The sequence below is a fragment of the Globicephala melas genome, chromosome 16, assembly GCF_963455315.2.
Source record: "Globicephala melas chromosome 16, mGloMel1.2, whole genome shotgun sequence".
Taxonomy (NCBI): Eukaryota; Metazoa; Chordata; class Mammalia; order Artiodactyla; family Delphinidae; genus Globicephala; species Globicephala melas.
In genome coordinates this window covers 77,313,586-77,333,685 of record NC_083329.1, presented here as the reverse complement: position 1 = coordinate 77,333,685, position 20,100 = coordinate 77,313,586, and the positions used below count along the sequence as shown (strand labels likewise).

Here is a 20,100-nt window from a genome sequence, read left to right as displayed (position 1 = left end):
TTTTTAAAATTTATTTATTTTTGGCTGCGTTGGGTCTTCGTTGCTGTGCACGGGCTTCTCATTGTGGTGACTTCTCTTGTTGCGGAGCACGGGCTTCAGTAGTTGTGGCATGCGGGCTCAGTAGTCGTGGCTTGCAGGCTCTAGAGCACAGGCTCAGTAGTTGTGGTGCACGGGCTTGGTTGCTCCGCGGCATGTGAGATCTTCCTGGACCAGGGCTTGAACCTGGTCCCCTGCACTGGCAGGCGGATTCTTAACCACTGTGCCACCAGGAAAGCCCCCAAAATTCTCTTGATTATTTAAAAGCAAGATCCTCAAGTACTATGTATCGTAAGAGCGTTTTTCTGAGAGCGTTGTTGTAGGTTGCATGAATCAGTATTATTCAGTATTATCAGTAACAGAACTTTGGAGTGATGTATTAATCTATGTCTTATTCCTAAGGGAGGTTGTTTTATAACTTTTCTCCTTCTCATGGACTGCAGAGAAATACCAAAGGTGACGTGACTTGCCTAAAATCCCACGGGAACTTGTCAGAGAACGCTGAGCTCAGGGCCCCTTTGACGTAAGGGCAGTGTACTCACGCCATCTCTTTGTGTTTTTACCAGGTACTTTATTTGTGATGTGAACCCCTGCTTCTTACGTCCTTCCCAAAGGGATTTAGGACAGAGACAAAACTCATGTCACAAACAAAATAATTCCTCCATAAGTTAGGAATGCTCCCCTGTGAAGCTCTGAAAATGTGTTTTTAAAAAGCGGGGCGTGGGTTTGCTTATTGTAAAGTCTGTAGGAATGTCTGTGGTTCCCCTCTCACCCAGATGTTGATTCTGAGGATTAGAGTCCTCAGTTGGTGGCACGTTGTTGTAAGTTTGAGGCAGGCGTGAGCGTGAACGTCATGGGGTGCTGTCCGTGGACTTGGAGCGTCCCCCGATCTCTGTTCTTGGCACTGTACCTGGACTCTTGTGGTGTCATCTCATTGCTGTGATCAAGTATTTGAGTGCGTTTGAAATGAATGATTGCAAAGCGACTCAAGAATAATAGGTCAGGCAGTTTTTATCTCTTTCGTATTTCCTACGAGGCGGTCTTTGTGCTAGCCAAACCCGAATCCGAATCCCTCGCTCGGGGTGGGCAGTCTATTAAAATGCAGATTCCTGGGCCCCAGCCCAGACCCATCAGCTTGGCACCTCGGAAGGTGGGGCTCTGGGATTTGCATCTTTAGCAGGTTCCCTGGGTGATTCCTATGCACGGATAAGTCTGAGAATTACTACTGAGGATCCTCAGAAGAGTGTCTTTGAAAAGGTTCCCGGGGGAATGGCTGCTTCTATTGCACGTGTTTTGTGGGAATCGGCCCCTAGGGTCACTTGGAGGCTCGGTGCCCCTCGTGACATCTGTCTACATCTGCAGACACGGCAGGGCACTTGGATCCACTGAAGGCTTTCCCAGCATTATGTTCGCATAACCCTCCAGCAGACTGATTTCTCACTGCTTGCTCCTCAGACAGGAGGGCGACAGTATGGAACCCCCGTGAGCCCCCATGGGTTCCAGGGCTGCCTGTCCCCTCCTCCCGTGTCGCCAGGACCGTGCTCTCACTCCCCACCCTGTTTTCCCCTTGTCCTTCCCTCCTTACCACTCAGGCAAGGTTTCTCCCCCTTAGACAGGTGTCTGGGGGCTGAGTAAATCCCAAGGCAAGTACCAAGGGCCCAGAGGGCTGAGGAGAGGGGAACAGCGCGTGGCGGAGGATAGTGGGCTCCCAGCGGGACATCGCAGCCCTCAGGGCCAGCAGGAGGAAAGGCGGGGTGCCCAGGGCGTGTTTGGGAGTTCCGTGCAGAGGGAGAGCCTGGATGCAGGGAGCGCAGGTCGTCTGACCCTCGCGGTCCACGGCAGGAGCATCTCTGAAAAAATGTCCTCACTCCTCTCCTCTTCCACACCCTTCCTTTCCTCCTGCCCGTGCTGCCGCCACCCGCTCGCAGACACCGGGGGTCAGGAGAGCAAGCGTATGGGCACCTGCACGGCTGCTCCAATGCACCCCGAGCCAGACGCTGACCGGTGACCGCCCTCAGGGCTCCCGCGAGCACACACCCACCCCGTGGGAAGAGCCGCGTGTCTCATGGGGCTGGAGCCTGTGCTGACACCTGCTTTCCGTCTCCCCTTCGAAGGCCTTCTCACAGGCTCTGCCAGGCCAGCCTCTGCCCCCCACATGGGCCTGTTAACAGACTGTGCAGGCTGTGAAAATCTGGGGAAATTCCAACAGGCAGCATGTCATCGAGTTTGACACTCCTGTAGTCCAGTGGGCTGCAGAGTTTGAGGCCTGAGTCGATGGACACACGTACATTCAAACCACATTCTTTTGGTGCCAGTGAAAGTCCTAATAAAGTGAGAGTGAACTGTTTATCTCTGGGGGAAGTATGGACTGAAATACAAATTTTTTTTTTTATTTTTTTTGGCCACACTGTGCAGCATGTGGGATCTTAGTTCCCCGACCAGGGATTGAGCCCACGCCCCCTGCATTGGAAGCGTGGAGTCTTAACCACTGGACCACCAGGGAAGTCCCTCAAATATAAATCTTAAAATAAGGGACGTACTGGCTAGTGGTAGACCAGTAATACCTTAAAAAAACAAAACATTTTAACCATTTGTAAATACTTTTCCTTTTAAGTTTCAAATTAAATTTAAATTGTATGCACAGCCTAAACAATGTTTAGCTTCACAAACTTTCTCACAAAGCAGACATCTCAATTTCAGAGGCCGTGCCCCAGCGCCCAGGCACCAAGGGAAAGGGGAGTTCTAAGCAATGATATCAGTTTGTCAGTGTCAGCAGATTGTGTCCCCAACTTGCCGTGTTTTTTTGTCATTGCAGGTGATTTTTAAAGCCAAGTCAAAATATTCTCCAGAATTACTCAAATACCGGTAAGTTCACCCCCCGCCCCCCGGGACATTTCTCTGTGTGACAGCAGGTGACCTCAAGGTTTGCACACATCACTCCTCTGTGAGCTGCCCGAAACTGGCCTGCTTGCCGGGTGTTGCATTCACTGCTCACTGAATCACCGCTTAGCAGGCCTTGCAGCATATTGGCCATGATTAGAAGAAACAAGAGTGTGGTAGGGACTTCCCTGGCGGCCCAGTGGTTAAGACTCCCAGCTTCCACTGCAGGGGGCGTGGGTTTGATCCGTGGTCGGGGAACTAAGATCCCTCATGCCGTGTGGCATGGCCAAAAAAGAAACAAGAGTCTGGTGCCTTTCCTAACCAGGGAGAACGGAGAGGGGAAATAAGTCCAAGTCGTGCGTGCTGCATCTAAACCTTTCCAAGGCGCTTGCGAGGTCAAGGGCCTCAGCAGAAGGAAGGTGAGCTCCCTAAAGATGCCCACGGGGCCTGACATCCCCCTTCCTCCCCTCTGGGTGCAGGTGCAGCTCTGGTAGAGCCTTGTCCCCAGGCCCTGCCCCCTCCCCCTGGTGGCCTGACCCCCAGTCCCTGGCTGCCGACTGCTGGCGGGCTCTGTTTCTGGAACTCACCAGTGAGGCCCATGCAGGGCTGAGCAGGAGAGCCTTATAATCTGGAAGGGGAGGCTTTAAATCACATGCCGAATTGATGGCAGGAGGTAGATATGCATGTTTTTCCTGGGGGTGCGGGGCGGGTCCATCGCTTTCCCCAAGTTTTCAAAGAGGCCTATTGACTTCCCAGCAGCAAAGAACCCCAGTGGTTTCAAGAATGGTCAGCCTTGGGGGACTTCCCTGGGGCCGGGGTGGTGGTGGTGGGATGAATTGGGAGATTGGGATTGACATGTATACACTAATATGTATAAAATAGAGAACTAATAAGAACCTGCTGTGTAGAAAAAAAACATAAAACAAAATTCAAGAATGGTCAGCCTTGGGCAGAGGGGGAAGGGAGACAAGGTGTTCAGAAGGTGTGAGATGGGCACCACGTGAGCCAAGGTGTCCTGATTTCCCTGCCTGGGAGAGCTCGGCTGCCTAGGTAAACATTTCTGGAAAGGTGGCTTTGGCCACTTACCTTCTAGAGTCAAAATGAAATTTTAGTTATTTTGTTACTTTACAAACATGTAAAAATGTATACATGTTTTATTTAAACATGTATCATCTTAAATTTACAAAGACTTTTATTTAAAATTCTGAAAGTATATGTTTTTCTTTTTTTTTTTTTTTTTTTGCGGTACGCGGGTCTCACTGCTGTGGCCTCTCCCACTGCGGAGCACAGGCTCCGGACGTGCAGGCTCAGCAGCCACGGCCCACAGGCCCAGCCTCTCCGCGGCATGTGGGATCCTCCCAGACTGGGGCACGAACCTGTGTCCCCTGCATGGGCAGGTGGACCCTCAACTACTGCGCCACCAGGGAAGCCCTGGAAGTGTATGTTTTGATCCTCCTTTTGTATCTCAGGAAGCTGAAGTTCAGAAAGTTAGGTGATAGTACATGGGCCAAGATACAAGTGATGAGACTTGTGTGCTGTGTGTTTGTTTTTGTTTTTCATCTGATCTTGATGTTTCCCTTCAATGCTTTTTTAAAAAAATTTACTTATTTATTTTTGGCTGCGTTGGGTTCTCGTTGCTGCATGCAGGCTTTCTCTAGTTGCGGCGAGCGGGGGCTACTCTTCATTGCGGTGCGCGGGCTTCTCATTGTGGTGGCTTCTCTTGTTGCGGAGCACGGGCTCTAGGTGTGTGGGCTTCAGCAGTTGTGGCACGTGGGCTCAGTAGTTGTCACTTGCAGGCTCTAGAGCACAGGTTCAGTAGTTGTGGCGCACGGGCTTAGTTGCTCCACGGCATGTGGGATCTTCCCAGACCAGGGCTTGAACCCGCATCCCCTGCATTGGCAGGCGGATTTTTAACCACTGCGCCACCAGGGAAGCCCTTCACTGCTTTTAAAAAAAATTTTATTGAGGTATATTTGATTTACGGTGTGTTAATTTCTGCTGTACAGCAAAGTGACTCCGTTATACATATACACATTCTTTTTCATATTCGTCTCCATTATGGTTTATCACAGGATATTGAAAATAGTTCCTTGTACTGTACAGTAGGACCTTGTTTATCCGTTCTGTATGTAATAGCTTGCATCTGCTAGTCCCAAACTCCCAATCCATCCCTCCCCCAACCCACCTTGACAATCACAAGTCTGTTCTCTGTGTCTGTCCCTTCACTACTTTTGAGGAGTTCAGTTCATGTTTCTGCCAGACTATTTGTCTGGGACTTCAGAGTCTACCATGGAATGATGTTGCTTCTAAGAAGGACAGTTTAAAGTAGCAATACTTTACAGGCAGCCCTCCGTATCCACAGATTGCGCACCTGCAGATCTGGAGGGTGGGAGGGGGCTGACAGTCCCTTATGTGACATGTACGACACTATTCTCTGTAGTGGACTTGAGCATCCTTGGATTTTGGTATTGGCTGGTGATCCTGGAAGCTGTCCCTTGCAGATACCGGGGGACAGCTGTATTAGGAAAACTTGGGGACGTGCAGGAGGAAGAACATTAGAAATTAAGCTTGCACGTGGGCCTCAGTGGAGGCTGTTTGGAATGTGAGTCGACTTGGACAGAGGCAGTGGCTCGAGACAAGCGCTTTTTTTTTTTTTTTTTTTTTTTTGCGGTACGCGGGCCTCTCACTGTTGTGGCCTCTCTTGCTGCGGAGCACAGGCTCCGGATGTGCAGAGGCTCATCCTCTGCGCCACCAGGGAAGCCCGACAAGTGCTTTTAAAAAATATATATTTCAAGGATTATTTTCACAGATGATTATCATACAGTATTATAATGTATTATGTGCAAAATTCCATTAAAAAAAATTTACAAAAGGAAGTACGACACGGTATGTGTTGAGGGTTCTAGATGTACAGCAAAAGCTTAGAAAGGGACAAGGTACAAAGCCAACCAAATTAGATGACTATGCATCTTTACACAGTACAATAACATGTTTTTGTAACTACCTGTGTTACGTTGATACGAGACCCTCATCCTCTGTGCAAACTGCCCCCCGCCCAAGGAGGTTTCGTAAAACAGAAATTTAACTTCACCACACATTCTACAACACAGGTGGGCTTTTTGGTGCATTTGCAAACTCCTTTCCAAACTCACGTAATGTGAGTTTCATTGAGTTTATTTAACTCAATTAAACTCACGTTACGTGGTTTCTGCCGAAAATAATTTGATGCTGTTTGTTTTGATTTATGTGGAAAAGGAAAAAAAAAAGAAGCATTGTTCTTATGTTTTTTTCCTCGTGGGGTTTTCAAAATTGCTTCCGAAAGCAAATAACATGGGACAGATTCTGCAAATCTCACTGCATATTCACAGTATTTTCAGCATAGGTGGTTCCTTCTATCTCCTTTTCCCACTTCCTTCAAGGAGCCTGAACCAGCAGACTCCACCCCTTAGTCCTCTGTTAGCGTCTGTATATTTCCCTCTCGACCTCTCTCTACATTCATTTCTTTCCTCATCCTCAGCATCACTTGATGAAAACACAAAACAATGCGATACCACTGAGCGTGAGTAAGGTGATAACAGTACGTCGGATTTCCAAAGGCATTCTGTGGCCAGTGTCAGTAATACATGGCTGTAAGAAACCCAGCAGTCTCTCCCCACAAAGTTGCCCAAACATCCGGTTACAGAAGAGAGACTTTTAAAATGCAGTACTCTCAAATCCAGCAAGAGATTTCTTTTTGCATATTAAATGTTAAAATCACATGCATAATTATAGAATATCTTAAAGTTACAAAAATATTTTAAAAACCAATCCTGACAGTTTACCTGCAACTGCTATAAAAATTTCTATGAAAGATATAAAAACACAAAGGCTCTTCATTAAAAAAAGAAGGAAGGAAGGGAGGGAGGGAGGAATGGATGCAGACACTGAACTGAGAGGTCTTTCATGCACCGCATCGGACAGTCTTCCCAAAAGCCAGCTGTTGAACTCAAGAGCTTGTACCTTAAATGTTTATTTAGTACGTATACATACACGTGAGCCAACCCAGAACCTGGCTGGGCGTAGGCAGCAAACGATCTTGGGGCACCTGAACCATCAGATGCAATTCTCCAGCTCCGAAGGATGGATCCTATTGTTACATGAACCTCAGCTACCCTGCTTGGGCGTTGTGGTTAAAGGTGCCCTTGGCCACGTCGGCCTGTGGATGGCTCCGTCACTGAGCCGAGCGGTCCCCAAGGAGGTGACTGCTTTTCAAGCACGAGCACGTGGAAGCCAGAGGCCAGGTTCCTGACTCCGCTCTTTGGATGCACCACTGGGCAGCCTCACGTGTCTCCTAGGAGGCAGTGGGCTCTTCTTCCCCGGACTCCTCGGGGTCGGCCCCCTGGAACTCCTTGGCACAGAGCCGACACACGTCCTCCGTGGTGACATCAGGCCTCAGGAGGAGGTTCTTTCCCGCGCAGCCACTGTTGACATCTTGGAATGCAGGCCGGAGGTAATTCTGAGCGTCGTCCACTGAGGGGATGGTCCGGTTGGTGAGACAAGCGCTTTTGAACGTGGTCGTACAGGAGCTGTAACTGAGGCCGGAGGAGGGAACGTATTTCCCGAGGAAGAGGGTGCAGAGCAGGAGCCATAGGTGCTGTCACCCTGGGGGAAGAAGAGGGGGAAGAGGGACCAGGGGCCTCCAGGGACAGGCTCAGACGGGGGAAGGATGGGGCGAGGGTCACGCCTTTGAGGTCAGTGAGCAGGTGGTGGGAGGACTTGAGGCAGCAGGGGTACCTGCGGAGGAGGTGATGGGGCAGGAGGTGACACCTTTTTCTAGAAGTTGCTCTTGACGAGGGTGAGGCCTCACTGCTCCCTGGGTGATGTCAGAGGAGAAGCTCAGGGTCCCTTGAATTCTCACAGCGGCTGTTTGAGGCAGGAAGGAAGGATCAGCTCCGTTTCACAGAGGAGGACACGGCAGCCCCGAGCGGCCGAGGACCCGCCTAGCGTCGTGGCTCTGTGACCCAAGCTCTCTGGGTCACGCCCAGCAGATGAGAGCAGAGCTGGGGAGGGTATGGGGGGAGCGGAGGCTCGGTGGCTGTCGTGTGACCATTCAAGACAGAGAGGGTGGCCGGGGGCACACACCAGCAGTGTGTCTGGGTGGTGAGCTGGGCCTGGTTGGCTTTTGCTTTCCCTGTCCCCGGTGTCCTCTAGGGGTCCTGTATTATTTACTGTAGTAAAGAGTAGTAAGAATTTATATCCACCATGGTATTTAAAACAATACCCAGGAGGAGTCCTCCGGAAAAGCTGAATGTCCAGATTGTGCTTTTTCCGGAGGCTTATCGCCGTCACGTGTATACAGAGTGTGCGCACATACCACCAAGGGGCTGGGAACGGTAGGGCTGATTCCAGAGGGTTCTGGATGTTTCTAAATTGTGTTCTTCACAAAAGCACAGCAGATAATAATAAAACAATAAAAAAAAATAGGGCTTTCGAGGAACCAGAATGCAGATTTTTGGTGACTCCCCATTGGTCCTGCCTTTGTCTCTCTCTCCATGCCCCTGATTTCCCCCATCACCGTGAGAACGTGGTACAGAGCAGATGAGGTGGATTGCAAGGGCCTGGACCAGTGATCACGTCCTATAAAAGAACCTGTCCTTGGCAACTAATTCATGTGCCTCCCCCCTGCCCCAAACCTGTTTCTGTGTGAAAAGCTTTGAATGCGTGACTACACGTGAAGATGGATCTCTGAGCTTTCAAAGAGCTGCCCACCGCCAGCCTCACGCGGCACAACTCCAGGGGCGAGGGTCACGCTGGACCTTGCCCTGGGCCGGTGGGCGGCAGCTCTCACCACCCCTGTGCACATCTCTCATCTCCTTTAATGGCATCACCCTGTGTCCATCCCCACGGCCCCCCGCCCCCCTGCCTCTGGCACGCCCCCCTGCTCATCTCCCCGGGGCCGTTGTCTGCCGACTGCGGGCTCTTCACCCCTTCCCTGCTTTGCCATCCCGTCTTTCTCAAAGACAGACATGGCCACGTTGGTCACTCCTTTGCTTATCAACCTCGAGTGTTCCCCGGCTGTCCTGCCCACCCCTCCGGTCTCTCTCCCACCCCCGTCTGTCTCCCCTGCAGGGCTGGTGCTCAGTCCTACAAACACCCTTCAGCCCGAACGAAGCATACTCTTTCCTGCATCTCTGACTTTGTACCAATCATACTCTGTCTTCCATGTGCTTTGTCCGTCCCTCCAGTGTCTTCCCGGCCACCCTGAGCAGGGGACCCAGGCCACCTCTTGTCCATCTTGTTACCTCGGTCCCCCAGCACAGGGCTCGGGTGGGAAGAACTGCAGTTCTTTCTCTCTAACTTTGAAAGAGACAGCCCCTCAAGTTTAGATTGTCTCCACAAGAAGGGGGAGGATCTAGTATCTGCTGCAGTAGCGTGTGTAGGAGAGAAAGGGCAGCCCTTGTTTAGTCAGCTGCCGCTTCCTGGATTCAGAGTGCACATTTCATCTGGCTGATTCCTTCCCTCTCTTCCTCCTTGACATTTATTGAGCTCCTGCGGTATACAGTGTGGATAGAGCGGGGAAGGAAAGAGCCGAAATCTCGACCCTCGTGGAGCGAACTGCCTAGGTAGGAGCAGCATGTGGTCAGGTCACTGTCCCTATGCTTCATTATAAACTGGTGATAAGTCTGCGAAGTTCAAGTGCAGGGGACCGGGAAGCAGACCTCAGGGAGACCTGATCGTGTGCATCTGGTGAGGGCTGGGTGTGCAGGAGGTGTCAGGAAAGGCTTCTTGGAAGCAGTGATGTTTGAGCTAAGATCTGAAGGCTGAGGAGGGGTGGGGTAGGCCAAATTCCTTTGGTAGAAAAAGTACGTGAGAGCCTTTGCCAGTGGATAGTAAATCATTCATTGCAAGACATAAAATCCCATTCAGATTAGCTTGGGTAAGTGGGGGGTTTATTCCATCACCCTGACATCTGATGGCAGGAAAGCAAACTGCAGCTGCCCCATTGCTGTGCTTCGCCTCCCAGCAGTCACTGCACTGACTACTGTCAGTGGCGTGATGGCTGGAGCTGGGACCAGGACCCAGTCTGTGATGGCTTTGGAAGACCCCAACACTACCTTCTAGCTTCAAGCCTGCTTTTAGTTGCTGGTTTTCTGCTTTGGGACTTGCGGACATATTCAACTTAAATGGTCTATTTTTGAGCCAAACCAGTCTGTTCCTTATTTGCCTCTTGAGTGATATTTACCTGAAGTAAACACGATATGGACAGTCCTAGAGGGAAACTTGAACTGATTTCGGTTTTGGTAAATCTGAGAAACCTCTCTCTAGACCTTGCACAGGTCACGTAGGCGGCGTGTAGCTCTGAGAAACCACAAGTCAAAAACGGCTAGTGGGGGCTTCCCTGGTGGCGCAGTGGTTGAGAGTCTGCCTGCCGATGCAGAGCACGCGGGTTCGTGCCCCGGTCCGGGAAGATGCCACATGCCGCGGAGCGGCTGGGCCCGTGAGCCATGGCCGCTGAGCCTGCGTGTCCGGAGCCTGTGCTCCGCAACGGGAGAGGCCACAACAGTGAGAGGCCCGCGTACCGAAAAAAAAAAAACAACAAACGGCCAGTGGCATAGCCCGTCCCCTTCCGGCCCCGGGGAAAGTGCTGAGGCTGAGGCGTACTCACTGCAGACTGTCCACTAGTGAGTGTTCCCACGCAAAAGGGGGTGCTGCCCAGACTCGATGACTTTGGGGGGGGGCAAAACCCTTTCTTTTTCGGCTGCGCCACTTGCAGGATCTTACTTCCCCTACCAGGGGTGGAACCCTGGCCCTCGGCAGTGAAAGCGCAGAGCCCTAACCACTGGACCACCAGGGAATTCCCTAAAATCCTTTTTAAGCATTATCTCGCTTGATTTGCAAAAACAGCCAGCAAGGTGGGTATTATTTAGTCTGCTTTCGGATGGTGACACTGAGGCTCACCCAGGGCGATCTTGCCCAGGTTCTCAGAGTGCAGGATGCTTCCCGCTCTCCCCGAAACCCAGCCCTGCCTCTGAGCCCGGCTCTGCTCTCTGCATTCTTGTGAGTAGCGGGTGCATCAGCCCATGTACATACACCCCTCTGATCCTCACAGCCTCCCAGGGACAGGGGAAGCGGGGCTCGGGTAAAGGACCTTCCTGAGAGCACAGTTTGTAGTTGATTCATCTTTTAGATTGGGAACCCTCCAAAGACCGAACTCTTTTTTTTTTTCTTTTTTTTGATTTTTTTAATTGAAATATAGTTGATGTACAATGTTGTGCCGATCTCAGCTGTACAGCAAAGGGGCTCAGTTATACACATATACACATTCTTTTTATATTCTTTCCCATTATGGTGTATCACAGGATATTGAATATAGTTCCCTGTGCTCTACAGTAGGACCTTGTTGTTTATCCATTCTAAATGTAATCGTTTGCATCTACCAGCCCCAAACTCTGAGCTCTTAAGTGTTAACTTTGGCATGTTCTGCTTCTAGCATTTAACCAAAAAAAAAAAAAAATCAGTTTCCTTGTGGATTGATCTAGAATGTATGGGCAGCATGCGTGGAAGGATGCCTTCAGTCTCTTCTCTGGTCCTTCCCAGGTTACCCCTCTACCTGGCCTCGCTCTTCATCAGCCTCGTCTTCCTGCTGGTGAATTTAACCTGTGCAGTGCTGGTGAAGACGGGCACCTGGGAGAGGAAAGGGATCGTCTCCGTGCGTGTGGCCATCAACGACTCACTCTTCGTGCTGTGTGCCGTCTCCCTGTCCATCTGTCTCTACAAAATCTCCAAGATGTCCTTAGCCAACATTTACTTGGAGTCTAAGGTAAGGTGGACATGTGGTCGAGATCCCGCTGGTTCCCCCTGGTTCTCAGAAGAGTTCCCTGGTTTGCAAACAGAACTCAACCAATGCCTCTCACACCTGACCTTCTGCAAATGATGAGCCGGGTTGTGGTTGCCAAAACAGGGAGCCTTGTAGTTCCTTGAATTTTGTATGTGAGAAGAGTTGGCTCTGGGTGGCTTGTGGCATATGGGGGTGTGCAGAGTTACTGGCAGAGCGCTAAGACTCTGGTTTATGGATACAGCGGTTTAAGTGACATTTTAAAGGACCAGTGGCATTGACTGTGCCACTAATATTAATAGAAACACACACCTAGTGTTCCCTGCGTTCCCAGCACTTTTATAAGCGCTCTGCATGTGGAAACGACTGTAACCCTCACAACTCTATGGGAGTAGGTATCACTCACTTGATAGATAGGGAAACTGAGGCAAAAAGAGGTCAGAGGCTCGCCCTGGGTTACACAGCCAGGAGATGCAGAGCCAAGATTTGGTCTCCGCAGCCTGGCTCCGGGGTCTGGGGTCTCTCCTCTCCACCACCCTGTCGTAGTGCAGGGAGACTCAGATCCACGCTCACCCCTGCCTTGGCTGTGCCCATAAGGGGGTCCCCCTTAAGAGTGGGAACTGCTCCCGGGGTTCAGGACATCAGACCTTTCATGGTGACAGTTCAGAGATGGAGCCAGACACGCTGTGTGTTGGGCTGCAGCCCACAGACCTGCAATCCCTGTGCATAACCAGCTTCAAGACCAAAGAAAGAGCCCGGAGTCAGCAACAGAGATATCAGTGGTTTAATAGATGGGGGAGCTTACACGTGTGAAGCAAGGTCCTGCAGAAATACCCCACCGAGTGCAGTGGACGGCAGGCAGGACTTGGTGGCGGTCTTCGCTCCCGGGGCGGGGGAAGGAGAGATTACCAGTTAAGGTGGGGGGATTGACATCCGGTGGGCTCCTTAGTTACCAGGGAAACCAGCAGAGGGGCCCGCCCCTCACCGCCCCCTTGATAAGAACAATCACCAGCTGGGCCCTGGGAGCAAGTATGTAGGCAGGTCAGCCCTGTGAGTAGGTGTAGGTGAAGCGGGCCCTGGTCAGGCAGGGGATGGACAGAGGGCAAGAGAACAGCCACCCTGAGTGGGCTGACCGTACACTGGGAGAGGGCAGCTCCTGCCCGTCCTCTTGTTTAGCTGCTGTGCCCCCCACTCTAGGGTTCCTGTCTTCTCCTTTTCTTCCCCCAGAGTTACAAAGAGGGGGGCTTCCCTAGTGGCGCAGTGGTTGAGAGTCCGCTTGCCGATGCAGGGGACGCGGGTTCGTGCCCCGGTCCGGGAAGATCCCACGTGCCGCGGAGCGGCTGGGCCTGTGAGCCGTGGCCGCTGAGCCTGCGCGTCCGGAGCCTGTGCTCCGCAACGGGAGAGGCCATAGCAGTGAAAGGCCCGCATACCGCAAAAAAACAAACAAACAAAAAACAAAGAGGGGCAGGTCTGCTGCCTGGAGCAGGGGTTCTGAAGTGCCCCTCACCAGCCTGGTCCCCGACTCTCCCTCATTGAGAAGCCTGGTGGCGAGTGGAGGTCAGGAGAGACGCCCTGGGCTCTGGCTGGCCGCGGGACCCCAGGCCCACCAGCCTGTCGCCCCAGGGAGCCTGGGTTTTCTCATGTGTAAAGCAGTTGAGTGATTTCACAGCTCCTCTGCTTCGGAAATTCAGCGATGCTGTGCCCCGGGGCACCCCCCTGCCTTCCTTGCCTCGCAGCCGTGTGGCTGTAACATCTTTGGTCTGAAGACTTGAACAGCTGTGCCTTCCACAATCCTGTGTCTTCAGGAGTGATCAGTAGATTAAAGTCTGCGCCTCCAACTTCAAAAATACAAAGCCTTCATCAGGGCGTCCTGTGATGTGACTGAACTCTTGCCGAATCCCAGAAGTTACTGTGGCACCGTCGTTTTCTGATTGAGAAAAGTCGGCAAATTTTAGACGTCACTTTGCCTGACTTTACTATTTATAGTGTCTCGTGTATAAGGGCTAGCGAAGGCTTTTTAAAGACAGGATTGTGATTTTTATAGGAGGGGTCACATCTTAGATTGTCGAAGTACCGTTTAGATGACCCCTATGGCAAACAAGCTAATAATAAACTACCACTGGCAAAATAAAACACTAGCTTAGATTTAGTTAATGACTTTCAAACACAAAACTCAAAAATCGGTTTCAGGTTTTTAGTTAACCGTTTCTAGCCAGGGGTCATCTGACTTTGGAAATTGAAACTTCGTAAATGGGGGCACAGATGACGCATTTTCACAGAATTGCAAGCCCTGAGTCACGTGGGGACTCCAGCACTCCCGCCTAGAGGATGCTGGGTCTTGAGGAAGTGCTCACCGCCCAGAGCCACTGTCCACAGCAGCGCTGTCTGCCAGCCGCCATCCCTCTGAGGTGGTTTTGTTGTCCTCAAGCCAGGGGCCGGGCGCTGGGCTCATAAGCTGAGAGGGTCCTTGGAGCTGAGCCAGCGGCATTTAGAGATTTAACCAAATAAGCCATCTGACTTTCTTGTTCTTCCAAACCTAGGCCTTAGGCAAATGGTCCTGTTTTCAGGCATCTCCAGATCAAGTCCCAGGTTTTGAAGCATCTCTATGAAGATAATTTGAAGTTTGGGATGGGTGTGGTGTGAGGTGAGGTTTGCAGTTGGGTTTAAGGTCTGAGGGTGGAGGAGAAGCTTGGAGGAGACAGCAGTGCCTCTGAGATCGAAGCTTTAGCAGGTCCGAACACAGCCCATGTTCTGGGAGGGGGCTGGGGTCCTGGGCCCGGAACGGGCGCCCCCCTCATGGCTCCTTCTCTTCCAGGGCTCCTCCGTGTGTCAGGTGACTGCCGTCGGTGTGACCGTCATCCTGCTCTACGCCTCCCGAGCCTGCTACAACCTGTTCATCCTGTCGTTTTCTCAGAGCAAGAATGTCCATTCCTTTGATTACGACTGGTACAATGTGTCAGACCAGGTCAGTGGGCGCCGACGAGGGCCACCTGATCGGTGGCTCTTTGCTTTGCAGCATCCCATGTGGCAGAGAGGTGTAAGCTCCTTGATTCTGCCGCTAAATAGCTGGGTGACCTTGAGAATCACTTACCTGGGTGGTGTCTGCACCCTCACCTGTAAAGTGGGATCATAGTTCCTGCCTTGTTGCAGCTCACATGTCTTCTGAGAAAACTAGGAAACACACACACACACACACACACACGCACACACACACTTCTCCTTTCGACTTTCTGGGGCTTTTGTCAAGCAGTACTTAAGTTTTTTAAGTGCTTTCATATAAATGTAATATGATGTTATTAAAGGGTGAAATTTGCAAAGGTAAAAACAAATTGTATCCAGGTTTCAGAAAATACGTAAAATTATGAAGTTGTTTTTAATGGAGCATGTAAACTAATAGCATTTGAGGAAATCTAGACAAACGTGACCAAGAATATTAAGGTGTTAGTAAGAGCCCATTTTATATCCCAATATGAAACTCTTTCTTTTTTATAATGTATTCTAGAAATTCATAAATTATAAAACAAATGAACAAAGGTAGTGAAATATAATATGGCATCCATCTTCACAAAAGCTCAAAATAAAAAAGAATGAGAATTAGTGTTCTCTCATTTGAGAAATATCGATTCTTTGTCTCCAGCCCTGGGCAAAGTGCTGGGGGACACAAAAAAGAACAGACCTAAGCCTCCCAGTAGGAGTTTGTGTCTGCTGAGGAAAAGAGCCACGCAGATAAGCCATTACAACAAAGAAACAGAAACGTCTGTAGTAAGAGTCTATTGGATTGAATGGCAAACGCTCCTGAGATGTTCCTGGAAAACACTGAATACCCAACTCTAGACAAATCCACTTCTAAAATCCCAACAGTGCTCAAACCTTGCACTGAATTGTGACTCTGGAGGAAAGAATAAAATGACCATGATAAGTTAAAACTGTGAGGACAAGATGAAATCCAGAAGAGGCACATGCAAGATGTTATAATTAGAAAGGATAAAAACCGCCACAATGAACACCGCCGCCCCTCACCCAAACGAACAGCACAAATACAGGATGGGGGGAAGGTGGGCAAAGCACTGCTGAAGCTCTGTCCTGTTGTGAGAAATCAAACACATAAAGATCTAAACATCCAACAATGATAAACTAGAAACTTACTCATAATACATCGAGGATTTTTATTGTGGTAAAATATACAACACAATCGACCGTTTTAATCATCTGTGAGTGTCCAGTTCAGAGGCATTCAGTGCACTGACACTCTTGTGCAGCATCACCACCATCCATCTCCAGAACTTCTTCATCTTCCCAAACTGAGACTCTGTCCCCATTGAACAACAGAGATTTGGTTTTAAAACAAAATAATTATTTCAACGTTTCTTTCAATTAAGAGCTTATAATTATAACGAACTTAAAATATCACAATTTAAAAAATTCTGTTGTTTTGGGGATATCTATTTATTTATACATATCTAGATCTATGTGTTGCAACCAAAATGATCTAGCAGCAAGCAAAACAGACGGCCCCGAGTTACGGGTTATTTATGTAGAATGGAAGAAGCACACACAACACACTTTTGAGACATGTAAGTAGAATTTGAGATGCAGAGTGTGAGAGTGACCTTTCCGAAGGAGAGCATGATTGGTTCGGTTACTGTACTTTACACGCGATGTAGTAGAGAAGGCAAAAGGATTCCGTTCAGGGGATTGGCGCCTATGGTTTGATGTAGGTGCAGTCTTCCTTTGAAATGATGGCCTTTCTGATCGACTTGCCCAGAGACAACCTCACCTTCCCTCTGCCTTCCCTCTGCCCTACAGAGAGGACAGCACTGCTATGCCACATCCACTCAGCCATCTCACGGGTCCGGCAGGTAAAAATCCTGGACTCAGAGAATTTTTTTCTAGACAATCTAGCCTGCAGTAAAGCTTTAAAGGATAAATCATAGGATGTGGTTAATGTGAAGAGAAGTTTAAAAACTGACACGTTCATCCCAAGGATGAGACCAAGGGTAACACGTGATACGCTGCTCTTAAGAATCGCGAGAAGGCAACAGAGCATTCTCATTACTCAGTTGTTGAAGGAAAGAAAATCAGCTTAGAGACTTAATTTGGATGTAAGGAAGGTTCTTGGAGGGTGAAGGAATAAAACCTCAGAGATTGGCAGTATCTGTCTTTGAATATTTTGAAGAAGATAATTATCTATCCTGTCTGGTTTAAATAACTCCCCACCTGAGGTCTGGACCATTAGTAGTATCTGATTTCAACATGCACATTTTTGGGGGAAAGAATTACACTGTATTCGATTATTAGTCTCTGTCATGTTAGAAAGAATCGAATCAAACTTATTTCCTCTGCCCTCAACCTAGCGACTCTCTTATTTTCTTCTCTTTTCAACAGGCAGACTTGAAGAATCAGCTGGGAGATGCCGGATACATAGTATTCGGAGTGGTCCTCTTTGTGTGGGAACTCTTACCTACCACCTTAGTGGTCTACTTCTTTCGAGTTAGAAATTCTGCGAAGGACCTCGTAAGTAAACCACTTTGTATTTGCAGAAAACATCTCCTAATTCTAATCACGAAGCATACAGTTGGAATTTTTTCTTAGATTTTTCAATAGAGAGCCTCTTCCATCCTATTCTGATATGAAAAGTTCCTTGTCTATTTAATTGAGACTTTCTTTTCCCTTAATTATCTTTTGAGGGAAATTTGTTTTTCAGTTTAGCTTTATTTTACAAAAAAAAAAAAATTTAAGTTGCATCTTGAGGCCTGGAGATAGTGGTTAACTTTTTATTCTAATGAAACAGCCACCTCACTAGTATTTGAGGCTTGACTTGCTGTGAACCAAAGGTAGCAGCTTTATTTTAGCAAAGGAAAATAGAGAATGGTAGTTCAGCTCTTCACCCCCGTGTTGTGCTGGTTGGTGATTAGGGGGTGGAGTGATGGGGAGATACAACCTTATTGTGAAGAATGCTAAAGTCACTCCCCCAATTTGGTCATGTTTCTGCTCAACCAGCTTCATATAAATGTCTTTATGGGGGCGGGGCAGAAAAATGCCAAACCCGGTGGAGTGGGGAGGCTCCCGGAAGCTTTGCTCCCTGAATTATCCCATCCATAGGAACTAGTGGTAGGATTTTGAGTCACTCATCTGTGAAGCCCACAGAAAAGTACAGTGAACGGTTTTTGGCCAATGGAAGCAAAGTGTGGGTGGCAGGGAAAGCATAGATACGTAACTAACCTGTTTTGTGTTTTATCTTGTCTTTTGTTTTGTTTTCTTATTCATCTCTGGATAGTCACTAGTGAGCCAGGAATAGGAAAAAAAAAAAAAAGTCATACTGGAGCAGGGTGGGTAGTGGAGAAGCACAGCCTGACCAATGGGCCCTTGAAGACAGAGTGTGTGGGCACTGTTTTCTAGATCTGAGAGTCAGTTTCCTCGCCTTTTATTATTTTTAGCTTCAGGACAGCAGTTCTCTGCTCTGACCTTTACTGGCATTGGGAACACCTGGAGGCTTCTGTAAAGTCAGACCCAAATGCTTCCTCATCAGTGGCAGAGAAACATGGGGAAGGTGGGCAGGGGACTCCAGGCCAGAGTCTAGTGCCTTGTTTTCTTTCCTTCTCTGAAGACAGACAGTTGAAGCTTTCTGGAAAGAGCCTCTTAACAAACATCCCCGTGCTCACTGTGCTTCTCCTCGGCTCCATGGGCCTTCTCACCAGTGTGACAGAGGCTTAGGAACTACACTCCCTAAACCCAAGGCAGCCTGAAGGAGAGAGTACACATCTGAGTCCTAAGGGGTGAAAGACCGTTGTTCAAAGTACTATTTTTTTTCTCTTGATATTTAATGTTCTTTCCATCACATCTCTGTTGATTAAAATCAAAGAAAAAGGGGCTTCCCTGGTGGCACAGTGGTTGAGAGTCTGCCTGCCGATGCAGGGGACACGGGTTTGTGCCCCGGTCCGGGAAGATCCCACATGCCGTGGAGCGGCTGGGTCTGTGAGCCATGGCCGCTGAGCCTGCGCGTCCAGAGCCTGTGCTCCGCAACGGGAGAGGCCACAACAGTGAGAGGCCCGTGTACCGCAAAAAAAAAAAGAAGAAAAAAAAAAAAAGAAACAGTATAAAGAATCATCCTGGTTGAGTTTCAAAGTACTATTTTATTAAGTGAATACAGAATATTAGGGATAGTCTCATTTGTACTCTTAGGTCTCACTGTCCAGGGAAACGTGTCAGCCTTAACACACTCTGTGTGTATGTGTATAGAGTTACTTGGCTATTGTGTTCGAATATATTTACTGTTTAGGGTATTATCTAGAGCAGTGGTTCCCAAACTTTTTGGCGTCAAGACATTTTACACTGTTACATTATTATTTGTTGTTTTGTTTGTTTTTATTGAGGTATAACTGATATAACATTATATTCGTTTTAGTTTACAGTGTAACGATTTGATATTTATATATATTTCAAAATGATCACCACAGTACGTCCAACTAATGTGTCACCACACATAGCTTATCAATTTTTTTTCTTGCAGTAGGAACTTTCAAGATCCATTCTTATAACTAATTTCAAATATGCAATACAGTATTAACTATAGTCACCATGTTGTACATGGATCCCCAAGACTTATTCATTTTATAACTGGGAGTTTGTATCTTTTGACTTTCTTCACCCATTTCACCCACCTCCAACCTCAGGCAACCACTAGTCTGTTCTCTGTATTTGTGAGCTTGGGGTTTCTTTGTTTTTAGATTCCACATATAAGTGAGATCTTATGGTATTGACCTTTTTCTTTTTCTAGTTGACTTATTTCACAACATAATGCCCTCAAGGTCCAACCATATTTTTGCAAATGGCGAGACTTCATTCTTTTTTTTTTTTTAATTTTATTGAAGTGTAGTTGATTTACAATGTTGTGTTAATTTCTGCTGTACAGCAGTGACTTGGTTATACATATATGTATTCTTTTTCATATTCTTTTCCATTATGGTTTACCAGGAGATTTCATTCTTTTTATGGCTGAATATTTCTAGCGTGTGTGTTATCACATTTTCTTTATCCATCCATGCATTGGTAGACACTTGGGTTGTTCCCACATCTTGGCTATTGTAAATAATGCTGCAGCGAACACGGGGGTATATATATCTTTTTGAATTAGTGTTTTCGTTTTCTCCAGATAAATATGCAGAAGAGAAATTGCTGGATCGTGGTAGTTCTGTTTTTAATTTTTTGAGGAAGCTCCATAGTGGCTGCACCAATTTACATTCCCACCAGCAGTGCACGTGGATTCAAGGATTCCCTTTCCTCCACATCCTTGCCAACACTTTCTTTTTTTTTTTTTTTGATTATAGCCATTCTGACAGGTATGCAGAGATACTGATTGTGGTTTTGAT

The 20,100-nt window shown here is 48.4% G+C and overlaps 1 protein-coding gene across 2 annotated transcripts in view; it reads left to right on the top strand.

Annotated features, from left to right (window-relative positions):
* The window catches only part of GPR137B (G protein-coupled receptor 137B), a 53,055-nt gene that overhangs the window by 24,700 nt on the left and 8,255 nt on the right, over window positions 1–20,100 (top strand). For both annotated transcript variants that reach the window (XM_030839604.2, XM_060286424.2), the window contains exons 2-5: window positions 2,852–2,901; window positions 11,494–11,716; window positions 14,547–14,696; window positions 17,117–17,245. In XM_030839604.2, the coding sequence (XP_030695464.2) occupies window positions 2,852–2,901; window positions 11,494–11,716; window positions 14,547–14,696; window positions 17,117–17,245 (552 nt within the window). The remainder of the gene's footprint in view (window positions 1–2,851; window positions 2,902–11,493; window positions 11,717–14,546; window positions 14,697–17,116; window positions 17,246–20,100) is intronic.